Source organism: Brachionichthys hirsutus, chromosome 5 (genome assembly GCF_040956055.1).
Source record: "Brachionichthys hirsutus isolate HB-005 chromosome 5, CSIRO-AGI_Bhir_v1, whole genome shotgun sequence".
NCBI lineage: Eukaryota > Metazoa > Chordata > Actinopteri > Lophiiformes > Brachionichthyidae > Brachionichthys > Brachionichthys hirsutus.
The window spans coordinates 4,562,454-4,585,572 of NC_090901.1; the positions used below are offsets into that span (position 1 = coordinate 4,562,454).

The window sequence follows — 23,119 nt, forward strand, 5'->3', positions numbered from 1 at the left end:
ATTCATCAATGAAATCAGCCGGTAAGATCCAGCCAGGAAAGAATTTCTACATATTTATATCGTACAAATTAGTATATGTGTTACAAATGATAAATAATACTTCATAAACATTGTTTGTATTGACAAATTCTGTAAACAGCATGTAGACATCAAATGTTTTGGTCATCAGCGTTCTTTTAGTCAGAACTCACACGGTGATTCAAACCGTGCGAGGCCGCCGTGTGGTCCGTGCACGGGGCCTCGTTTGAGACGCAAGCGATTGTGGTGAAGTCCAGTGTTCAGCTCTGGAGCTGCATCACAGCCAGGCAGGGTTTTGTCAGAAGTGCAAAACTACATTAATATGATGAACCAACACACTCATTTTTGGTGATTTTGAGCTGCTGATCTCACATAAACCTTTAGATGTGTCATATGTTAGTGCAAAGATACTTACCATGAGTTCAATAAGTTTTAAAAGGTTGTTTTATGTTCTGCTTCAACAGTGTACTATCATCCAAATGCCTAAAATGGACACTGTACAGTGAAGACCAAATGAAAAGTAAAATAAGAGATAATTACATTTTTATAGATTCACTGGTAATAATTTCTTTATAAAAAAGATGTGTTGCTTAAACAGAAAAAGGTTTATATTCCTTTTTTATTTTTTTTGCTTTTAACTTGATTGTTCACAATCCTCGTGGTCCCAGATAACAGATCAATTATTCAATCCATGTATTAAAAAGGTATTGCTTAAAAAAAAACAATAAATAAATCACACACTGGTACACTGTAAAAAATAAAATAAAACATCAAATAAACACTGTGCGCATACATTAGCTTACTACACCTATTGTGATAGTGAAATATTGTGTTGCAGAATAATTTTTTGTTGCCATCAACGTCAGTGTATTGAGTGTACAGCAGTGTACTGCTCGTTCTATAAGAGGATGTCTCTGTGTTGTGAACTGTGTGTAATGGAAATATTGCAGTATGTCCTGCAGCGGTCAACTAAAAAGTCCTTTAAACACACTGTGCTGGTCACAGCGTTACGTAAATCAGAATGAATGGGAAAAGATCACCTTGCCAAAGTGCTTTGTTAAAACACGAGGGACTTACTATACACGCACGCAACAGGGTCACCAGGACCACTTTTGAATTTTGACTACATGATTGTACGTTTACTTTGACATACTCACTCACAGCTGTAACATAAAAAAATTAAATCATAAAATTTACACTAACTCTACAAATACTCTGTTGCAGTTATACTGAAAATCCAATTAATTTTCTAAATATTTACAGACGCAAGGCCTTTCACTGCACCGCTCCAACAGTATACATGAAACTTGTGGCAGTCGCTTTACACAGAGTGTAATTTCCCCCCTTGTGCTGAAGAACTCTGTCTCCAGTCAAGTGAGCTGATCCTGAGTCAAAGGAGAAGTCCAGAACAGTAGAACCACTGCACCAACGAATGTGGTTGAAGGAACCGTGACGGTAGCAGAGAAGTTCACAGACTGGGCTCCCCGAAGGTTTTCCTGCACTCCATGACCCCTGCTCCCGGGGGCCGGTCACAGTTGTGCGTCAGTTTAACCTGGTTGGGGCTGAGGCGATCATATGCCAGCTTGTACTCCCGGTCAAAAGCATCTGCAGTGAGACAATAGCTCATTAAGATTGTGGACTAAGCATGACACTGCAATCAAGCTTGCCTTACATTAACTGTATGTTATATTAAGATCTAGATTCTGAGTCTGGATAAGGAACCGCCATGCGTGTGGCTTTGTGAGGCCGTACGTGGTGTTGTGTTGCATGCTATCAGTATATTAAGATGGAGATGTCGATGTTTTGGAGGTAGGTCTTATATATGTTTATTTAATTGTTAATCACGTCAGTTTTGCTTGTTTAAAGGCAAGAATTTGAAAATGTGCACAAAATATTTTTCCATTTATTTCTTAGTTTAGCTTGCTAGCAGGTAATAATTTGCTAATGATCACAAAATGATATTTTCAGTCACAATTGTCTTAGTTAGTTTAGCAAGACCTTGCTGACAGTCTGAGACTTCATAGTTTAGTTTGTTGGAATGTAAAACATATTTAAATTGACACTAAACACAAGGTGTGTAGGAAGCTGGCAACTGGTCCCGACCATATACAGGGAAAATGACATAACAATCTATTCTGATATTTATGTCTGGGCCAAAGTGGGGGGACAAACCAACCAGAAAGCTGCCATAAACAGAAAACTATTGAACTTACTGATATTTATGTTGTTCTTCCCCAAAGCCACTAGAGCGAGGAACAGTAAATCTCGGTACAGACTCCTTTTGGAAAGAAAAAGGGAAAACAGTTACCCCTTTCATTCCCGTCCCGTTTGACCCACGGCTTCACGCAAAGACCTTGATCTGCTCACCGCTGCCGTTTGAAGCCCAGCTCTGGGCCCAGAAGCTGGATGATCTGGCTCATGGGCTGACGGACATCACTCTTCTTAATGCTCCTCACAAAACCTTGCAGCAGCTCCACAGTGAAGAGCTGGCCTTCCTCACAAAGCCCAGAGCGAACAAGAGAGTTTGCACCTGGCGAGAACGAGAGATGCTTATTCATCCCCATCCTTCAAAAGCAACTCTGAAAGCATTCAGAAGTACAACACGACTAAAAGGAATCCTGAACAGACCAATGCACGGTTTTCTGGCTCATTTACATGCATTATGAAATTTTCATGTAAATAAGATGACCTTGACAAAAAGCAACTTTAAAGTACTTTTACCATTTGAAACACATCTCCCTCTGTCAATAACTCACAGTGCGTGTTCCACAGGACATAGCAGGGTTGAACTTTGTCTTGGTGCAACGTCAGGTTGTCCCACATAATCCTCACGAGCACCAGTTTACTGTCCTCAGACGTAATGCTTGGAGTCTGCAAGAGGCAAAGCAGGCAGGAATAGTCCCTTATGGTTTATCTACAAAATGTATTCAGGTTGAAATTTGCTAAAAATGGAAAAATGACCCCCCCCCCCACACACACACACACACTCATAGTAAGTGGAACACTGTCTTTGTCTGGCACAGAGATATCTGGCTCATAATAACTCCATCAATTCATAATGTCTGCTTTAAAGATTTTTAGTTGTAGTATGACTTAAACGAACATGTTAATTAGTAATTGCATTTGTTAGTTCCTTTGGACAGAACCAGGAAGCTGCTGATGAAGGTAGATTCACACAGATATGGGAATGTTATCCACATTATCACCTATAAAAAATAAAGTCACTAGGCATATTTCCCATTGTCTATTTATTGTCTTTGAGAGCACATTGGTATGATGACAGCTTCCTGGTCAATCAGCCGATTTGCACACAACTGTATTTGCTGTAGCTTTACCTGGTCTCCGTGGCTACAGCGATTGGAGGCCAGGATAAGAGCCGGCAGGTTACTTGGCAGCTCCAGTCTCCTGAAGTACCAAACCAGGTTCCAGAAGATGATGGGGTGTTGGTCAACAACGCTTGGGGAGGAGATGGCCTGGGTCCCTTCATTTACCAGCAGGCTTTCCAGTTCCTTCCACAGAACCAGAGGGCTCAGGTAGGGCACAGTCACTGGAGCCGGGGAGCCTGATGCAGCACCCCCACTGCTCTCCCACTTTAGAGGGGGTGCTGCAGATTCCTGATCTGCACAGGCTGCTTCAGATGTTTTGGTATTGAGTGATGAGGACCCGTCTCCCTTTACAATGGCATCACATTCTTTGGCAGACCTGGGGAAAGTAGAAAGGAGCTCCAGTGATAAGGTCTTGATTCGGGTATGTGAGGAAAGAGCCTATAAACACAAGAAATCGATGGCAATATCGATAGGTGCACGTGCCTTCAACATGCTGTATTTGTTCTGTGTACCTGCTCTTTGGTCTCAGGTCTTTGATTTCCACATTGAGGAAAGGGAGGAAGGCTGTGCCACAGAATGGACACGTGCTGTTGAGGTTGGAATCGTTGGCTGTCCAACCTGCCATGATCTCTTCGTCGTACACCAGACACTCGCACGTCTTGCAGAGCGAACAGCTGGACATCAGCACCTATGACACAAACCAGTGCAGGATGAAGCCAGGTCCTCTCTGCCCTGCGCATACCAGAGCCCAAACTGACGCACTCCTTTCTTTGATCCCATTCCAAGAGACATGTTGGAGATTAGAAACTCTCCTAAATCATCCTCTCCCTTGGAGTTCCAGAGAGGACTGTGACAATTATCCCATTATATAAACCACACTTTGCTTTAATTACAAAAGGTACTTTCCGCAGGGCTGCACCAGGAAGACGATCAATCATTCAGTTTATTGCTGCAGACTGAACTCTGCAAGCAGAACAGGTCGGACGACACCAAAGACGACTGCAGCAGTGATAACCCTCAGTCCACCTTGCATTCTTTACCTTCATAAATTCATTTGTGGCTGCCAGTGAGTTGCCAGTACATTGAACAGTTTTCTACTCGACTCAAATATAGAATTTACCAACTTCAGGCCAATTTCTGTCCCAACTGGTTTGTTAACCTGCATGTCTATAAATGTGACGTGACTCTTATTAGTCCATCTTATATCGGGACCGAGATGAGGCGACATCGAAGTTAAGCCAGACACTTTTCTCAGCCCTCCAGGGTCAAGCCAATACCTCTGACAAACCCTCATCTGTTCTTTAGTTGCACGGCTTTTGCCGTTTGTGCGGTTTTGATTCTTCACCCCAACAAACACGTAACTGGTTAACCTTCGAGTTGCAATGTATTAAATGCTGAAGTTCCTGTTTAATTCTCTTCTCTGTGCTCGTTACTTTCATTCTATTGTATTTTTCTAAAATCCGATCCTTATTCCTGAGTTTCTGCTGGCAGTAACTCAGATCTTTCTCACCATTATTGTTTTTTCATAATATCAAGCATCCAAGTCTTGACTTGTCAGTTTTTGACAAATCCATAAGGCCACCAAGCTCTCTGAATTCTGACCAGGATTATTTACACCAGGATAAATTTAGGATAAAATGCAACGCTCAACCGTGATGAAGATAAGCGCCTGTTTTCACATGAGTCACTTACCTCTATGGAGTAACTGGGAGACGGTTGAAAACGGATGCTGTCGGACGTGGAATCTGAGGTGTGATGAGTTTTAGAGGGAAATGCCAAACCACCTGGATAATGATGGAAGATTCTAAAGTTACAACTGGGTAAAAAAAAAAAAAGCAAAGAATGGCAATGGAAAAAAGCATCACCCTGGCCGTCGAACCCAAAATCAGTCCATTTTTTATTTTTATTTTACAGTGCAGGTATAAAGAATCTAGATTTTACATTGCAGTGCATGGGCGTAAGCATGCGAGTGTGAATGTGGGGCCGGTAGCTAAATGCAGAGACGCCTACACACTGAATTGGCCCTCATGACTGCTGGCCTATTTTAACGCTGAGCAACACCTGACTCTCTCAGTCAGGTGTACTCGTGTGCCAAATTTAGACCATGCTCTGCTGGGAACAAATAATGCTGCAGTTAGGACAGCAGTTCTTCAAGCATAACGATTTCATACTAGAGATGCTTTCACGAATGTGCCATTTGTCTAAAGCAAAGAATTGACATTGTAAGAGCACCAATCGCTCGACTACTGTGCCACAATATGGACCGTAAAGACCGATTAAAGGATGAACAACAAACCAGAGAAGGAGTTGTGTCTGAACACTCTGTTGGGAGTGCTGGGGCTTTCTAAGTTGGTGTGGCCCACAACCGGGCTCCTCCTGAGTCGGGACATGCTGCTGTGCTGGGGGGAGGTGAAGCCATCTGGTTCCAGACAGAAGTCGTTGTCAAGCAGCGAAGAGCAGTCTGCCTCTCCCGAGGTCACTGAAGATACACTAACCTGGTCACAGTTTGATTCCTGCAGGAAGGGAGGGAGAAAAAAAAATATTGTTATGGGGACAATTCAATTGGGAATGCTGGGGAAGAAATGTTGCACCAGAAACCTGTGTTAATGAAGTCTGGGAGGACAGGCGGGAGTAGAGGCGGCTGGCTTTCACAGCCACGCCCTTTCCGGCTGATATGACACTGCTCTTAAAGATGTCCAACGTTGGAGTGAACAGTGAGTCCATTGAGAATGATGATGTGGAGGCAGTCGGTGAGGAGGGTGACACCAAGGAGGAAGGCCTCGCCCTATCTTTGTTGCAGACACCCAGAGGAAGCGACGGTGACGGTCTCAGCCTCTCCTTGGATCGGGCAGGCAGAGGGGGGTGCGCATTGGAGCTGAGTAGGGTGGAGGTCTGTGGTGAGGTTTGAGGAGATGAGGCGGAGCGAAACGACGGGCTCGAGGGGTTCTCTTGTTCCACACCGGGTCCATGGCTACTTTGAGGGCCGTTGACGTTATTCATGTACATCTCGATCTCTTCGGCGAGGTTGCGGCGGACTGCGGATGCACAACTCTTCTTCTCATTATACTCTTGGGCTGTATCTGCCGTCATCAGCGACAAGGGATCAAATCCTATCTCGATGTCCGTTCGTCTCACAGGCCCAGCACTGCAGCTAACACTTCTCTCCACCTGAGGTCTCTGTTCATCAGTCCCTGCCTCCTCTTCTTCCACTCCATGCAATCGGCTGCTGGCTGGGTGATGCTGCTTTGTCGAGCCTAGGTAAGGGACAGGGATCCGCAGATTTCCTTGCCCACCAGGCAAATCCAGCGATCTTGGCCTCTCCGTTTTAGGAAGAATTCCACACAGGCTAGAGTCATTGGATGCACCGGAATCCAGCCTGTTGCCTATGGTGAAAACATGTACAAGTCATTCGTGTGAATTTTGCATGCTGTCATTATGGAGTCCTAAATTCTTCATAAATAAAACTTACCTGCAGTGACACTTGTAGATTTGCTTCTTGTGGGTGAGATGATGCTAATTGAAATGTCAGTTTCAGGGGCTGGAAATGAAATTAAACCATATTGTTGAGACGCGTCTTGACAGTAAATAAAAAAAAATCTCATAAAGTATTAACATTTAATCTTGGAAATGCCACAGCAAAGGATTAATTTGATTGCACCCATCAAAAAACACAGATTTTGCTGTTTATGCAGCGTAAAACAATTGCAGTGCGGTAGAGAACAGAAGAACTGGAGGCTGTGTGGTTCCTTAACTGACAGTAATTGCACTTGAAATATTGCTTTCTTGTATTTTACCACCCACAGTAAAATCAAGCACTGATGAACTGGTGAAACGTGACACCATTTAGTGCAGAATATTGATCAGGAAAGCGGTGGCAGCAATTGCATTATGCAGAGCATGTTTTTATGTGCAACAAAATTCAAGACAAATGGTGTCGTGCAAAAGATCCTCTGGTTATAAAACACATTCTTCAATCAACAAAATGTGTTTAAAAAAAATAATTAATTAACAGATAAAGTGTATAAAACAACAAATTGCTGGATGAAGACATTTCGCCCACTACAAAGTGATGCCTTAGCTTTTAATGAGAGGATATTCATGAGGCTGCCAGGAAACAGTGATTTACGCCTGCAAAAAGATACCAGAGTGGCAAATCTTAGATATCAAGGCTAATCCATAACTCACATGACCGCCTCTGTCCTTTGTCTCCCAACACTGATGTGTGGTCACCCTCTCTTCCACACATCCTCTCATCCTCTTTAGACAGTGAATCGTAACCTTGATCCGACTGCCCACCTGAAAAAGACAAGAAGTTCTTTTTATATATACAATACACCGGTATATATAAAAAACAAAAAAAATGGGACACATTTTGTTTTTCACTCTGCTTAGTTTCCTTTCTCAAAAAGAGCTGAGCAGATCAAAAAGCAACTATTTAGTCTCCACGGATACATCATAAGAGGCAACTGATCTGACAGTTTCTCTTCAATAGAGCACGGCGACTTCCTTAAAGTTTGCAGCGCACAACACTCCAAGAATAGAAAACCATGAAGCAAGACAGGGGTAGAGTCTTTGAAAGCCTGCAATGTATTCACAAGGTCAAACTACAAAGCTCATATTCTGTGATGCATTCTACACCGTCAGAATTCCTGTTTTTAATCAGCTATTCCCACTGAGGGAAAAGAGGAGTGAGCCGAGTTGTGAGCCAGATTCCACTTCATGATGTTAGCATAAGAATTTAAGTCTGATGACAGACCAGTGTAAGCCCTTTATCTACAGGACATTAGCCATAATTTAAGGTAAGCGAACCAAGAACTAACAAACTGTCACTTGATTATGGTATTTATAGGATATTATATTGTGCAGATCAACTGTTTTGACACTTTTTTATTCTTGGAATTAACAGTATCCGTGACCCGTGAGGCGGGCGACTCGATTGCAATTGTCTCTTCGATACTAAAAGACGGATGGATGGATGGATGGATGATTTGGTTTTCATGTAATTCACAATAAGCCGACTAGGCCGAGAGCAATGGTGTCAATTCCTTTTTGAATACAGTGACATTTAAAGCAGGGAAATACAAAACAGATGTATGAGTCATGTGATTTTGCCACTTGAAGCTAGTAAATCAAATGTTGACTTGATTTTTCCACGAGACAAGCTGAGAAATGAGGAGCTAGACAAGAGCAACACAATAAAGAGGTGAAATAGAAGAAAAAGAGCCGCAGCTCCTCACCTGTACTGAATCCATCATCACTGGAGTCCATTTTCGTGAAGTCAGTGTCGATGGAGGTGCGCTCAGCGGAGTCATTAACGCTGTCCAAGCTGCCGTGACTGACTGTGTCAAGATCACTGCAGTCTGTAGAGGGAGAAAACAGGAAGGGGAGAGGGTAAAAGAAATGAGAGCTGGTCTAAGAGCACAACTCAAACACTCAGTGATCCATGCCGGGATCATCATCATCCTCCGTAAACATGCATCATCTTTATGCATCTGTATGCCACAGTGCTTAAAGATAATAAAGAGTTAACGCATTATTAGTCAAATGACAATACAATGAGGGGTGAATTATTCACACATTAATTCACCAAAGAATTTTTCACCGGGGGATAATGCCGCTCAATATAATCACTTTTCTGCACTCACAATTGATCTATTTTGTGAAGTGAATGAAATCTCAATGAATGCACAACAATAAAATGACAACATGCTGATTAAAACCCAACACAAATAATCTCAGAACAGAAACGACCGTCTCACTGGGCGATTGTGAAAATGACGGGGCCGACATCAAGAAGCTCCCGTACGCTGTGGCTGCCGGGGAAGAAAACCTCTTCACTGTTTAATTAATGTCATTTAAGAAATGTGGGTTGAGAACAACATGAGCTGGAGGAGTCTGGCATTGGCAAAATCTTATCCCAGAAAGAAGCCTTGAAGAAACGGCTGCTCCCACTGGATCTCACTCGTTAACATCCTCGCTGATTAAGAACCAGGGGAAGTAAGAATTAAATTACCCTCCAATTTCAGTCTTCTGAATTTAAACATTTTCAAATGTTCAAAACCACATAATCCCAAGTAGAGGAGGAGGAGTGCACGATATATCGAGTTACTACTGAACATTAGGCATTGTCAGCTCCAGACTATATGGGACATCAATCTGGAATTTTATAGACAAATTAAAAAAAACATTTTTTCATTTCTTATTTCTGTAATCTTGTTGACAAGATAAAAAAAACTACTTGATACCACTAGAAACTGTGTCGGCATTCTCACCTGAAAGCTGAGGATCTCTGGGCAGGGCCGGTTGCTTCCTCCCCGCTTGCTTGAAGTGGAGCACGCCTCTGATCACGTTCCTCAGCTTCACCCACAAGAAGTAGCCTCCTCTGGTGGTGGAGGGCCATGTGCTCTCCAACACCGCCTGAAGCGGCAGGCATGAAAACGAGATTTCAATCACACGGGATGGTTGTCACTTCTCTTCGCCTGCACGCATGCATGCATGCGTGCGAGATACACACCTTATTGTAGTACCCATAGGTGATGGCATTGGGGTGCACTCCTGCTTTCTTCATCTCAAACAAAACCCTGACCGCCAGGACTGGCTGGCTGTACTGTCCACACAGTTGGAGCAACACACGGTAACACACCTAGCATGACGAAACATGTGGACTTAATACAGAAGATCCTACAGTGCAACTCATGCCAACAAAATGTGCACAACTAAATATGCATACAACCGTGTGGCTGTCTCATATCACCTCGTCTGGAGCCTGCAGCTTCTTGTCCTGCATCATCCTCAGCACATCGTAAGCTGTACGCAGCGCTCGCACTTTAGAGTGGCAGCTCCCCACAAACCCCGGGAGGCAGATGAACCACAGGCCGAAGCAGTGGCGCAGCAGACACTTGGACCACATCTGGGGCATTGACGAATAGGTTTTGGCCATCCTCTGAGCCGATTTGATCTCCTGATGAGGAAAAAAAAAAAAAAGGATCACATTCAGAGATAATTCCCCAAAGTCCTTTGACAAATATATTTGCATCACTTTCATCTCGGGGAATAGAAGGGGATCTATTTTTAATCTCATCTCTTGAACAATAAATCTGTATAATAAATAATAAATATCATTCAGCTCTAAACCTGGATATCGACTGGAGTCTATTTTGTTCTGCTGACCTGCTTGGAGCGTCTAAAGATGGCTGGAGGACTAGCCGGACTGCTGTGGCGAGAGGCCACGTCCGCTGACGGAGGATTCGATGCATGCAGTGGCTCCAGGAGCTCAGCATTCAACACTGGGAACCCAGAGTAGCTGCAGAAAGACACGTACCAACTCAGACACCCTGACATCATTCCCGCTGAGGCGCCGAGAAAAATGCACAATACTTTTGCTATGAAATCCTAGAAGTTTTAATGCTGACGTCCATAAACAGCGTGCCCTAGATAGAACTAAAGCACTAACATCACACAGACACACTATGCAAGCTGCATTGCATCTGTGAGAAGCGCTCTATATAAGGCCAAGTAGAAAGAAGAACCAGCCCTTCTTGTTTAGAGACAAATCAACGCTGTGGCACCTGTAGCACTGAGGATGCTCCTCCCCCTGCGGCAGCGGCGGCAGCTCCGGAGGGTTGACGTAGACCGTGTGCTCACTGCGGTGGGATTCATCCAGCTCTATTAGTCTGCTTTCCTCTGGCCTTTCAATGTCCATCTAGTGTTCAAGAGAAAATACACATTTGTCACTGCTCTATGGTTCAACTTGCTGCTATAAACATGCATCCAAAAAGGCAGTAGAGCCGCCTGGAGGCTCGAGAACCCCCCGACACCATATGAGACCTTCAGATTCAATCCCACATGAGGGTCATTGAGGACAAACAGATGTCGGTTAACGCGTCCGTCTGCATCAAAATGATCTCAGGGGCACTGCAAAGACACAGAGCTGATCCTGAGATTCCTCAAAGGCGGAATTAACCCAGGATGCAGTGGCCTAGACAAAAAGAATGCCGTGTTGTTCCGGGGGGACAAAGCCACGAACGCGCACCGTCTCAGCAGCGACGCTTGAGAATGAAGTGACACGTTTCCCTCCGCTCAGGACTGAAGGACTGATTTGGTGCATGGGGTGAAGTGTGCAGCAGAAATCTCCATTGTGTGTGCAGCTCTTTATTTGGGTCGCATGACAAGCGCACATGTCCTGCATAGGAGAAAATCCCAACTGTAAGCGGTCTAAGACATTGTTAAAAACCACTTGGCTCATCTGAATCGATTAACTGCTCATCTCAAATGCGTGCTCCGGGAAACCTTTGCTATCGAGGCGGCGGCTGAAGAGCTCCGCGGCGCCGGCCTCAGCCAGCTAAGTGGATGATTCAGTCGACTGACTCTCGCTGACCTAGTTGTCCTCTCTTTGATTGTGCTCAGCGTTTCTCCACTGGTTGCCCTTCCTCTTACACCCGAGCGGCCTTTCTCAATCGTGCACTTGCAGTCAACTTCAGCAGAACGCTCCCACTTCTCAATAATGACCGCAATGACCACTCATACAGGAGCTTCAACCGCTCAAGCAGGATGCAACTGTGTTTTCCTGGTTGCACAAGCATGCAAGCACAGAGGGTTTGTTTCCCCGAGGAGGATGTTTTGCCTTTGTGTGTGTGTGTGTGTGTGGTTACAACACATGTTTAGGCAGATTGTGTTAATAAAGTTGCAACATCCCCAAATGATTCACACTCTGACTGAAAATGAGCAGGAGACTTTCACATCTGATCCAATTCAAACATCTAAATATATACTTTGGTAAATTTATGTTTAACGATTAAGGATAATTGTCTCTGTTGCCCAAAATATTTCTTCATAAAGACTTTAGAATCAGGCCAGTGAACCTATACAAAAGTAAAATGTGCTGACAACAAAACTTTGATTCATTTATGAATCTGATACCCCTGGAAAGGGACGACGGGGACTATCACATGAGCTCTAGTGGCTTACCTTGCCTCCTCTCGTGAAGAGCTAAGCAGGAACCATGGAGACCAAACAGAGCAGCAGAAAAGGAAAAAGGGAGAAAATCAGAAAGGAAGAGAACAAGAAGGGACATGAGGCTCAAGGGAGATGTTGGCGTCTTAATTCGTGTGCATCTTCAAATTAACCAAAGACGCCTATGAGACATCTTATTTGGAAGGACAGCGTACGATGAATATTTTCTCTAAAGGCCTCTGTTTTAATTTAATCCTCATCTTCAAGTGGATGGAGCTGGACAAACTATTTGCGACCATTTGTTCCTGCATGTCAGAACGATGCAGCTTTTTTGTGATAAAGAAAATCCATGTTAGAGATTTGGCTGCAAACCTCACCTTATCAACACACTCGTCAAAGAAAGCCAGGCTGGCGTCCTTATCGCTGACAAACGAGCACTCCTCGATGAACCGGATGAACATTTGAGTCTTGATCATGAGGGAGTAAAACCTCTGGTGGGAGCGATCTCGGCTTTTCAGGAAGCCTGTAAAGCACGTTATGCAAACGCCAGCGTGACACAATGTGGGCATTAATTAACATCAGATTACAGAACATTCTCTTATCAAGCAGTGTCAGAATGCAGACAGCGGCAACATTTACAGGAAATGAATGAACACTGCGGATTTACGAGTTGTTCTCCAACTGCTCCGGTTGCGTAAGAGGCCACAGATGTGTGCGTCATTAATCATTGCAGCTTCTTGAACTCTTCATCCGAGCCTAGTTTCCATTGGTGCTTGAGCTAAATCACATCGAGTCATTACAGCAGCGATTCAGGCCAAACCTTTCAGCAGCAGCAAACATCCAGACGAGGCGGCATCTACTTGGAAGCATGTTTTTGTGCATACACATAGTACACATAGCAGAGTGACGTTTACCTTGGAGGTCAAAGAGGGAGCTGGCGTCTGTGGTCTTCTCGGAGGGCGCTTGGGTGATGGGCAAAAGGTAGGAGCGGTAGCCTCGGAGGACGGCTGCCATGAAACGCAGGAAGGCCTCCTGGATCTCCAGCTCCAGAGTGTGGAGGCTCTTCCCGCCACTGAGCTCATTGTCAGTTATCGTGTGTTCCATCTGCACGTCTTCACGGTTCAGCTGACCACCTGACACAGAATAAGCACATGAACAACTTGGAAACAAATATATTGAAAAGAAATGGGAACTAGAAAAGCAGTCGGAGAGCGCAGACCTCCGCCAAGCAGCTCATTCCCCTCATAATTAGATTTACACCATCCACATGTTGAATCTGGATCATCATCAAAAAGTTCTAAATTGTTCTTGGTATCTTTATACACCAACCATGAAAAGTAAACGTGAATCAGAGTTGATGTGTATTTTTAACAGATTTTTGAATCTGTAAATGGAGTTTTCAATGTTAAAATGTAATACTTTTTCTGACCTCATTCTTGATCCAATCCAGATGAGACTCTACTCTATGTGATTGTGTCAAATTCCATAAACATTGATGAATAATCAACCAAGATATTGAGAAACAAATTTTGAAGCTCCATTGACTGCAATGTAAACAAAAATTTCAAATTGAAAAAATGTCATCAAGATCCATCCATAAATTTTTGAGTTAAATTACCTTACTAACAGACAGACAAACAACAAACCAACAGCGGTGATTACATAACCCCCGCCTCGGCGGAGGCGATGATGACAATAAATATTGGGATTAGAAAATCTCCACTGACTGGATGTAAAGCTGCATTGTTAGCGTGAATTAGAATATGCATTAAAACAAAGATGAAATATGCATGCAAGGATTACATTTTCCATCTTTCAGTTTCACTGGATGAAATTAGGCAAACTGGCATTACCTTAAATCATTTTATGTTAGAAAATGTACTGTGTCAGCAGGAAACACTAAAGCTTCTTTCTGGACTGAAATTATTTTGCAACCAACACAGGAGAGGAAACCTGACAGAAGAGGCACATATTTTATCTTTACTGCAGACGGACAATAATAGACCGTGAAATAATCTGCATTTTTGCATGCTATAATTTGACTTAAATGCCAGAAGCGGTTCAGGAATTTGCAGGAAATCTAAGTTAAATGTCGACACGGCAGTTTAAGACAAGTGCAACCATCTAAGGAGCTTTCCTATAAATGTTTTTGCACCGTCTGACTCAACAGAGTCAAGAAGGCGACCTAAATAATTCATGAAACCACACAGCATCAGTCTGCACTCACCCTCAGCGAGCTGCTGGTAGAGCTTGTTCAGGGTATTCAGGAGATGCTTGCAGGCTCTCCTGGGTAAGATTTTCCATGTTAAAGCCTTCTTGTCATCTTTTCTGTAAGCACAGCATATGGTTTTCATTAAATAGGCAGACAGTTGAGATACAAGCGATGCGATACAAGGAGCACGAGGAGGATGCCGTCAACATAATCTCTTGGAGAAAATAGCTTCAGGAAGCTAACAATCAGGAAGGCTAGGGGTGCCTGCATAGGCTTGTGGGTACAGTGTGAATAGTTTACATTCCTGCCCCTATCATTGCACAAGAGGCTCAGACAGAGACGTACAATAGCTAAAGCCTTGAATTTCAATTTAAGGGAAGGTTGCGCGTTTAATCTACTTACTGGGAGATTGTGTTGGTGTCCAGATCCACACAGCTGATGTCAGCAGGGGGAACGTACAGATCGAAATACCGGGAGTCCACACCCACGATGAAAGGGCACGGTGCACTGAGGACATCGGCCAACGCCAACGGGCACAGGGGGATGTAAGGGCACGGCCAGTGGAAGGGGAAGATCATCTGAATGAGAGGAGACAATGCAGGGTTAAAAAACACACACACACACACACACACACACACACAGTGGGCTTTATCAAGAACATCAAACACACAAATCCTCAAGAATGTTTTTCGGAGGTGATTGAACATCCGTAACACCAGAAGGTCTTATCTGATGAGATTACAGGCAGCTATGGCTCTTACCTCATCCTATAATCACATTAGAGACCACCACAATTGGAGAGGAAGGTAAAGACTTACAGACACAAGGGCCTCTGTAACACTGGTGAGTACAGCCGGACGCAGGGAATGCACCAGGATCTTGTGCTCTGTGACAGCCAGCACCAGCAGAGTGGCTGCATTCTTTGGACCCAGATTCAGCAGTAATGTGGAAAGGCTCCCACCACTGCAGCACAGAAACACACAACCACACCGTCAGAGCTCGAGACAGGAGCAAATATACGTCTATGCCCGTTACTGATGTTCACCCAACCTGAGAGGCAGTGGGGAGGACACAGGTTGGCTCAGCAACAGACTGTCATGTGGAGAAAGCTGCAACACACAAAGAAGAGCCTGGATGGGTGGAGAATTTCACTGATGACACCACCATGTTTTCACATCAAGCCACACAGAATAGGGCAAAAAGTGCAGGAGTCATTGCTTTACTCGTCAAATTCCACTTCCGAAGCTCACCTGCACTAGGATGCGTGGCCTCTGAGTAGAGGGGAAGGGTACAGTTTGCATGAAGTGTGAGATGTGCCTGAGAAGAAAAGAAACAATGACTTCATTATCACCTGAAATAATTGATCTTGAAACAAGAACGATGCATCTGTAAATGAATGCTAACTTTTCAATCGGCAGGGCATGAGGTCCGGAGATGGAGTATCGGTAGAGAAAGGTGAGAAAGCTCCTGAAGGACTGGAAGAAGGGCCAGTGGGAGAGCAGACAGACGCTCTTGTTGCAGTAAACACTCCTGGTCCCGTCTGATCCGAGATCAGAGCTTGGCAGACCAAGCTGAGAGCGCTGGCGCTCGGACAGGTTGTCCTCAGAGTGAGGCTCGTAGAACTGGATGGCTGCTCCATACACCTGCAGGGAGGAGGATCATTATGAGGAACAGCTAGAAGGCGCATGGGCATGCACAAGGAGACCTTGTTTAACAAGTTGATGTGAGCATTTTAAATAAAAAAAGAAATGCTAAGAGTCCCTCTTCAGTTAGGCTATTGAGGCAGGATATTTTTTTTTATTGCTAAATTGCGCGCTACCCTCTAAGGATGTTCTCAAATAAATAAATAAACGAAGCACCCCAGGCATAAAGCACCAGGAGACCTGTCTGCAGGATACAGGTCGCAGGGAAGGAGTGGCGTTTCAAACTTTCTCAAGCGGTGCAAGATCTATAAATTATTCAAAAGATGAGCCGCAAAAAAAAAAAAAACCTTCAGGCTGCATTACTTTCAAAGACCAAACCACATTTTAGTATTCCAACTGCAGCATTTAGATCATTTCTGATTCTAGACAGGCAGTATGTAAGTTGATTAAAATTGTCTGGTCTACTTAAAAATACTACTGAAGTTCGTCAACCAAGAAATCTTTAAGGGTCAGTAACACACAAAGAGAGACTGAGGAGGAGATTAAGTTGGAGAGGCTGGCTGGCAGGGGCGTCACTAGGTTTTAAGGACAGGGGGGGCTTAGCCCCCTCTGTCAGTGAATCAGTGGAGAAGTTCTCAAATCGATTATTGGTGATTATGGTGATTCTGAAATCAGTGGTGAGGTCCTGGTCAAAATCGCTGTGAAAGTGTGTCGGTTTCTGTGGCCTTTGTGCGAGGCAAAAGAGGACAAAGTTAATCGAGTCTCACACACACACAAATGCGTAAGTATGGCTTTACCTTTTCTCCAGAGGCCCCCGTCAGGACAAATGTGGAAAAAACAGGCAGGGAGTGTTTGGTGTGTGCCGGCCAGCACTCGATCGTAGCCCCCATGGGCAAGCAGAACATAGGAACCGACTCAGGCAGTGGGAAGGATTCATAATCCTCCTCAGGATACCTGCACAGCAGACCTGGGCATAAATAAATACACAAAACTAAAGTCAAACACGCTCACGGTCAAGAATCCCTTCAGCAATTCGATAATCTGAGCAGGCCAAATTAAATGCGCCTCATAATTCAAACCCGCAATATCTCTTACCTGCTTTGCAAGCGATTGTGTTGGCTTTAGCCAGCGACTTCTTATAGCAAAGGTACACCGAGGAGCCCCACTGGAATAGGAGAAGAGAACATCACCAGTCTCAAGCTGCATTATAATATACGACAGGCCGTGTTTGCAGCGCTCTGTCCCACCATGCTGCTGTTGAGGTTCTTGTCCACCTTACAGAAGGTGTGAGGGGGCGTCTCCCCTTTGCCCGGGATGATGATGCAGACATCGGTGACAGCGAGCGACGTGTGGGGCTGGTTCTTCTGGGCCCGGCGGTAGGTGATGTAGATGCGCTGTGACGACGAGTTGCTGATGTTGGCAGGCCGACCTGAGGGCGTGGTCTGGACAATGTGGCATCCGGGCTTCAGCTTCTCTTTCCATTCATACAGAATCCTGAAATACATGGCAGGCTTTTCGAGGTCTCCTTTTGAAATAAGACGTGACTTTAAGTACCAGTGAAGAGAATACGCGGTGTATTTATTGGAGGAGCCGTGAGAGTGGAGGATGTGTTTAAGAGCAGATCATGGTGACCAAAGGCAGGGAGGTGATTAGTGGTGCTGGGTGAGAATAAAGGTCAGTAACTGGGGATTACTGCTTACCCGAGATCTGTCAGCGGAGGCTTATCTCTGCCTCGTTTGAAGCACAAGAAGATTTGCGGGCCCCTGAGGCTGACTCCATTCAGCTCTGCAGAGAGGCCAGAGGGGGTGCTTTCCACACAGGTGAAACCCGATGGTACCTCTTCACCCAGGGAACGGATCACAACAGCTACATCGGTAATGGGGGCCTTGGGTTTGACAGACTTGGGACCAGCATCTTCAAAATGGAGCTCCTCCTCCAAAGGCTTGGACGAGTCGGTGAGGCCAGCAATCACAAAGTAGTCAGCGACACGAGGCCCTTTATCCTCCATCATTTCCCATTCCCACGCTGGGGCTGCAAAGGAGAGACGGCGCGATTGTGATGGAGGAAAATGCGTTTTGTATCAGGAAAAGACTCCCATAAAAAAAAAAAGAAAAACTAGGATTCTGTAGGTTTTAATGAGTTAAATTGGGGACCAACATCAACCCCCCCCCCAAAAAAAAAAAACTAATTTCAGTGCCTTATTGTGGCTGAACTGGGCCTAACAAACTGTTCTTGAGATGCAGCAACAGAGATATTTTGAACTCATTATTTCAAAGAGTAGTTTTTTAACACCACATTGGCCTACACACATCTCAACACACTGCTCGGATGTCACTTTGATAGACGGGTTGTTATCGCTTCCCTGTTGGTTTAAATTTGTCATTTTGTTGCAGAATTATCAATGCTGATTTTTTTTCCCATATATAAAACTCCGGACTGGCTTCAAAAGTTGAAAGTAAGTTAAATCAGAGCAGCATTAATTGTAATCTAAATATTTTGATAAACCTGTTAAAGTTGCATTTCGGGCCTAAAATTCCGACAATAAGACTTTTGACTTTAATGACACACAGAAACCCTGATAAATCAAATATGGGAGGGAAAATAGCATGTAAACCTGACCATGCTACCTTGGGTTACAAATGCATTACATATGGAAGAATTAAAATACTGCCATGATAGCATCTGGAAGCTTTTAGAGCCGCACATTCCTTTCTGCAAAACATCCTAAATCACCAAGACATATTGGAGGGGTTAACACCAATGACCTTGCGATATGCCGTGAGCGATAACGTCAAATGAAACGCAAGTCTTTGTAGAAAAACAGAAGACAGACAAGCGTGGAAAGGAAAAGTACCAGAGCCAAAAACTGAGCTATGGGAAATGAAATGAAAGTGCGCTGCAGTACAACAAAAAGGTTTTCCAGAGCTTTCGGTGATATTCGTACAATCTGTGCTCGACAACGTCATGAAGAAGAGACGAACAGAAGGAGCGCCTGTGAGTCAGCTTGTTATGTCTTTGTCACAAAGCCTGGCACCCGGGCAGCCTCTCAGCGCCGTGGAAGCTCGTGCTTTATCTTCCTGCAGCTCCTCCACACTCACTGCTCAATAATAACAGCTGGTTATTATTTCGCCCACACCGGGACGTGAAGGAGTTAGAAGTCGTCCTGTTCTTCTGAGCTGGATGTGCCGTTGCTAGGAACCGAGGCACTGTGCAGCCTGACCCTATCTCACCCACTCCGGAATTTGTCTGGTCTCAGAACCACATGTGTCAAACTGAGTGTTACATATATTATACACAAAAGTTTTTCCAAGTATACGGCTGATGGCGAGGCACTTGGAAAGTTAATGATTAAATATCGATTGTAACCCCAGGTTCAAGCAGCCCTACACCTGCTGCATCTATTCCAACTTCTCAACACAGTCAGGCACCTAAAATGACATCTAATCCTCACCATGGCAACAGCATTAACGTTGAGGACTGAACATTGCTGGATTTGGCTGGAAAATTGTTCTTGTTAAACGCAAGCTTGCTCATGGGCTGGGTCATCACCCCAGATCTATTCTGTTCACGCAATCACAAGCTAAGGCTTTTTTAAAAGCAAAACACATCCCAAAAATACAAAGTGAAAACAGCTACTAAAGACTTTCCGAGGTTTATGTCATCATATTGTTTTGTTATGTTGAGGTGGAGGCTTTAACAGACTCATCCCACCTGTCAGTGAAAAAAGCCCGCCCACAGTTTTCTCTTTATTTCTATCAACGTGTTGCATTTAATGTTTCAGGCTAAAAATGTTGAGCGAAACATCCCTAAATTAGGAAGGATAACACGCTTCCACTGTTCTTTTATTTTTTAAATCAACAAATAAATCAATTTCATTTATTAAGGATTTCTTTAGTAACTAGAACCATCTATAAATAAACCAGACTGCACCAACCATGCTTTCTATTTCATTTTTCCACGTGATTTTCAGCTGCCCTCTGTTGCAGGACATCCAACGTTAGTGCAGGACTCATGATGAACAGAAATTGCAATCTTTTCATTCACAAAATTTTTTGTTAGAAAAGCAGCACAAATAAGGGCAGAGCGGATTTCCTCTCCCCGCCGGCTAACAGGCCGACTTCTCCATTTGTGTCCGCTAATGTTGCTACGAGTCAAAAATGCCGACTGGAATGAGATTAATATGAATATTTGTCATTTTTGTACTCAACATTGCTCATGGTCAAACACGTACTGTATCTCCCACAGCCATTTCTTGCAATGTTCATGCAGGAAACTTAGAATACATCTTTCATCTGTGTAATACATGGTTTTGTGCGTGCAAAAATCACATTGCAGGACATGCAATATCAAGAAATGCAAATTAAACTAAATATGTCATGCTAGTTTCAGCTGTTTGCTGCGTGGCACTGAAATAAAACTTCAAAGCTCTCATTCTCATTCGTTGCATGTTTATTTTGCACTCTGTAGATGTTGTATGAACCAATCACAGTAGAAGTAAGCGGGCGAGGGATCTGTTTGGGTACAGGACACATAGTTCAAAGTTCCAAGGAAATGTCCTGTTATTTTTCTGTCATTGTAAAATACATCAGAGATCAAAGAGACATCACAATTCATTATTGTTTCCTCCCATTCGGCCCTACTGAATGTCATTTTGTGCTGAGGAATGAGAAATTGCTCATCGTCGTTGTCGTTATTGACCAGTAGACAGAGGCAGGAGCTGCTGGACAGTCAGCCTCATTCCTCGCAGGCAGGGATTAGAGGCCTGCATTAGCAGGAGGGGCAGGGAGGACGGGCCGTGGAACCACCACAACATTTCACTCAGCACCTGCTCCCTTTTATCCTCACCCTAACCAGCCAGTCATTATGATAGAGAGGGGGACCCCGCTTGATTGACTATAGGAAACAACAACCCCCCCCAAGGTAAACAGAAGGATGAGGAATACCAACAACCAATACACTAAAGAACAATTTAAGAAAAGCATGCAATCATTTTACATCAAATATTTGTTTTTGTTTTTTGCCATCACAACCAGCCAAATTGGACTCCTCATATCAGAAGGAGCCATCTTATGGCGCGTCCGTGCTGGACGCAAAGAAATAAGCCTCCGTGTGACCTCACCGCAGCCAATAGGAACACTGTAAATAAATACAGAGACCTGGCGGGCGTATAAGATGCTAAACCACCGGAGTTAATTTATTGTAATTCGTGTAGTCGTATATAGAGACAAGTCCGGCTAATAATTCTATCAGTAATCAATCATCTAACATAGAGCGGCTTTATTCTTAATAAATTACTCACGTCTCAGAACCACGACGAGCAGATGATCCGTCACAAACCAACCAAGAATTACGTTCTTTAAATGAAATAAAACGTCAAAATATTTCGCTTTGTCTACACGAAATTAAATAAAACACAATTTGCAGTCGGCTGGAGGAAGCCGTGAAGAGCGCGCAGTCCGGAGCGTCGCTTTATCCAGACCTGCGCGGGTCACGTGACCGATTACAACCCTCACCGACGTCACTGATGACACGCCGCGGCAGCTGTGACAGAAGAACGACGTCGGTCGTGTGTGAGGAAAGGTTTGCCTGCAACGGTGTACTCAATGGCGCCACATTCCGGTTCCGTTAATATCGGGACATTACGCAAAATACCGGATGAAACGACAGAGGGGAATCTGTTTTAAATTAAATCCTGAAAAGGGATTAAGGTGGTTTAGAAAACAATTCATCATCATGAGTGACATTTGTGTTCCCAAATATTTGCCTGATTTGCCCCTCCTGTGCCGCACTTTACTTTTTTATTGGGGGGGGGGGGCAGGTTTGGACTGTCTAGTAACCAGACTCTAAGCTTTGTGGATGTAAGACAGCAGAACGTGACTTTCATTGTCTTTCTGGAATAAGCAGGGATATCCCTGAAAAAAGACTTCTGAATGTCAGCATTTGTTTTTGACTCCTATACCCGCATATATACTCTTCTAAAGTATACTCTAAAAATAAATATACTAAAAATACTATACACTAAAACTAGTAAATTCTTCCTATTTACAGTGTCTTAGTTGGATGAGAACAACTGAACAACTTGACCCTCCATCTTTCCCTCTACTGCCCACGTGTGGTGATTACCTGGTCATGCAGTTTTGTTTCAATCTGATAATGAGACGTTCCGCCTCTTTTGTTGCGCCATCTTTGATGTTGTAATAGCTTCAGGGTCATAAGGATTCTTCTAGTGTGGTTCCATTACATTACAAGTTTATAGTACAGTTCTCTAAATAGAAATGCCACATGTGTAATTATTTTAACAGGGATGTAAAATATCAAGCAGCAAACGCCTACATTTGAGAACAAAATATGATGCATGACAGTTAAAGTGGAATTCATATACTAATAACGATCTTTTCATGTTTGCCTTATTCTAATTTCAGAAAGATTTGTCTTTAGTTATGAAATAAAAATTGCCCTGGGTTCTCATGAAAGCAAAGCTTTAATGTCTAAGAATCTAAAAATATAGAGGACCTAGCCTTATAATGGGGACTAGTGTTGTGATAGTCTGAACTGAGAGTTAAAGTGATCTATAAGTTCAAGAGAAATTAAAAATACAGAAAATACATACCTTTAACATAAGACTGATCATACACTAAGCTTGATAAACTGAGGCTGGTTGTTTCTGGTTTCTTTTAAAATATTTTACATTTTTGGTTAAACTTTGTTAATATTAAAGATTTGGCTAAAATAAATCCAATTAGTAACTTAATTACAGTATTGGCAAAAAAAACCCATTTACCATTGAAAAGTCGATTATACATTTTTTTTTTTTACGTTTTTTTAAAATCACGTACCGGTAAGTGACGATGAGACTCAGTGACTTTCGGACACAAAATAATGTTTTTCCCAAAACTAGGTTCCACCGAGATTTGAACTCGGATCGCTGGATTCAGAGTCCAGAGTGCTAACCATTACACCATGGAACC

At 43.7% G+C, this 23,119-nt stretch overlaps 1 protein-coding gene and 1 non-coding gene across 2 annotated transcripts; both read right to left on the bottom strand.

Moving 5' to 3' along the window:
• Positions 1-18,309, bottom strand: dennd4a (DENN/MADD domain containing 4A). Its single transcript, XM_068739800.1, has 30 exons — positions 17,852-18,309; positions 17,399-17,645; positions 17,247-17,316; positions 16,949-17,118; positions 15,913-16,151; positions 15,759-15,825; positions 15,559-15,617; positions 15,327-15,471; positions 14,911-15,086; positions 14,524-14,624; positions 13,211-13,429; positions 12,674-12,819; positions 12,312-12,332; positions 10,913-11,046; positions 10,515-10,647; positions 10,099-10,305; positions 9,859-9,987; positions 9,617-9,761; positions 8,582-8,704; positions 7,530-7,640; positions 6,814-6,882; positions 5,943-6,727; positions 5,641-5,857; positions 5,037-5,128; positions 3,857-4,032; positions 3,354-3,720; positions 2,775-2,889; positions 2,386-2,548; positions 2,232-2,296; positions 1-1,623 (listed from the first exon to the last, which is right to left on the bottom strand). The coding sequence occupies exons 1-30, from the start codon at positions 18,160-18,162 to the stop codon at positions 1,487-1,489; spliced, it is 5,139 nt and encodes a 1,712-aa protein (XP_068595901.1). The 5' UTR covers positions 18,163-18,309; the 3' UTR covers positions 1-1,486.
• Positions 18,310-23,047: 4,738 nt separating this feature from the next.
• On the bottom strand, positions 23,048-23,119 carry trnaq-cug (transfer RNA glutamine (anticodon CUG)). The gene has a single exon. It is a non-coding gene; the product is annotated as a tRNA-Gln (tRNA).

Coding starts and splice junctions, on each gene's coding strand:
- dennd4a (XM_068739800.1), bottom strand. CDS start 18,162: ATGATGGAGGATAAAGGGCCTCGTGTCGCTGACTACTTTGTGATTGCT. Junction 17,317..17,398: donor AGAACCTCAACAGCAGCATG/GTGGGACAGAGC, acceptor CTCCTATTCCAG/TGGGGCTCCTCGGTGTACCT. Junction 15,472..15,558: donor TCCTCCCCACTGCCTCTCAG/GTTGGGTGAACA, acceptor TCTGTGCTGCAG/TGGTGGGAGCCTTTCCACAT.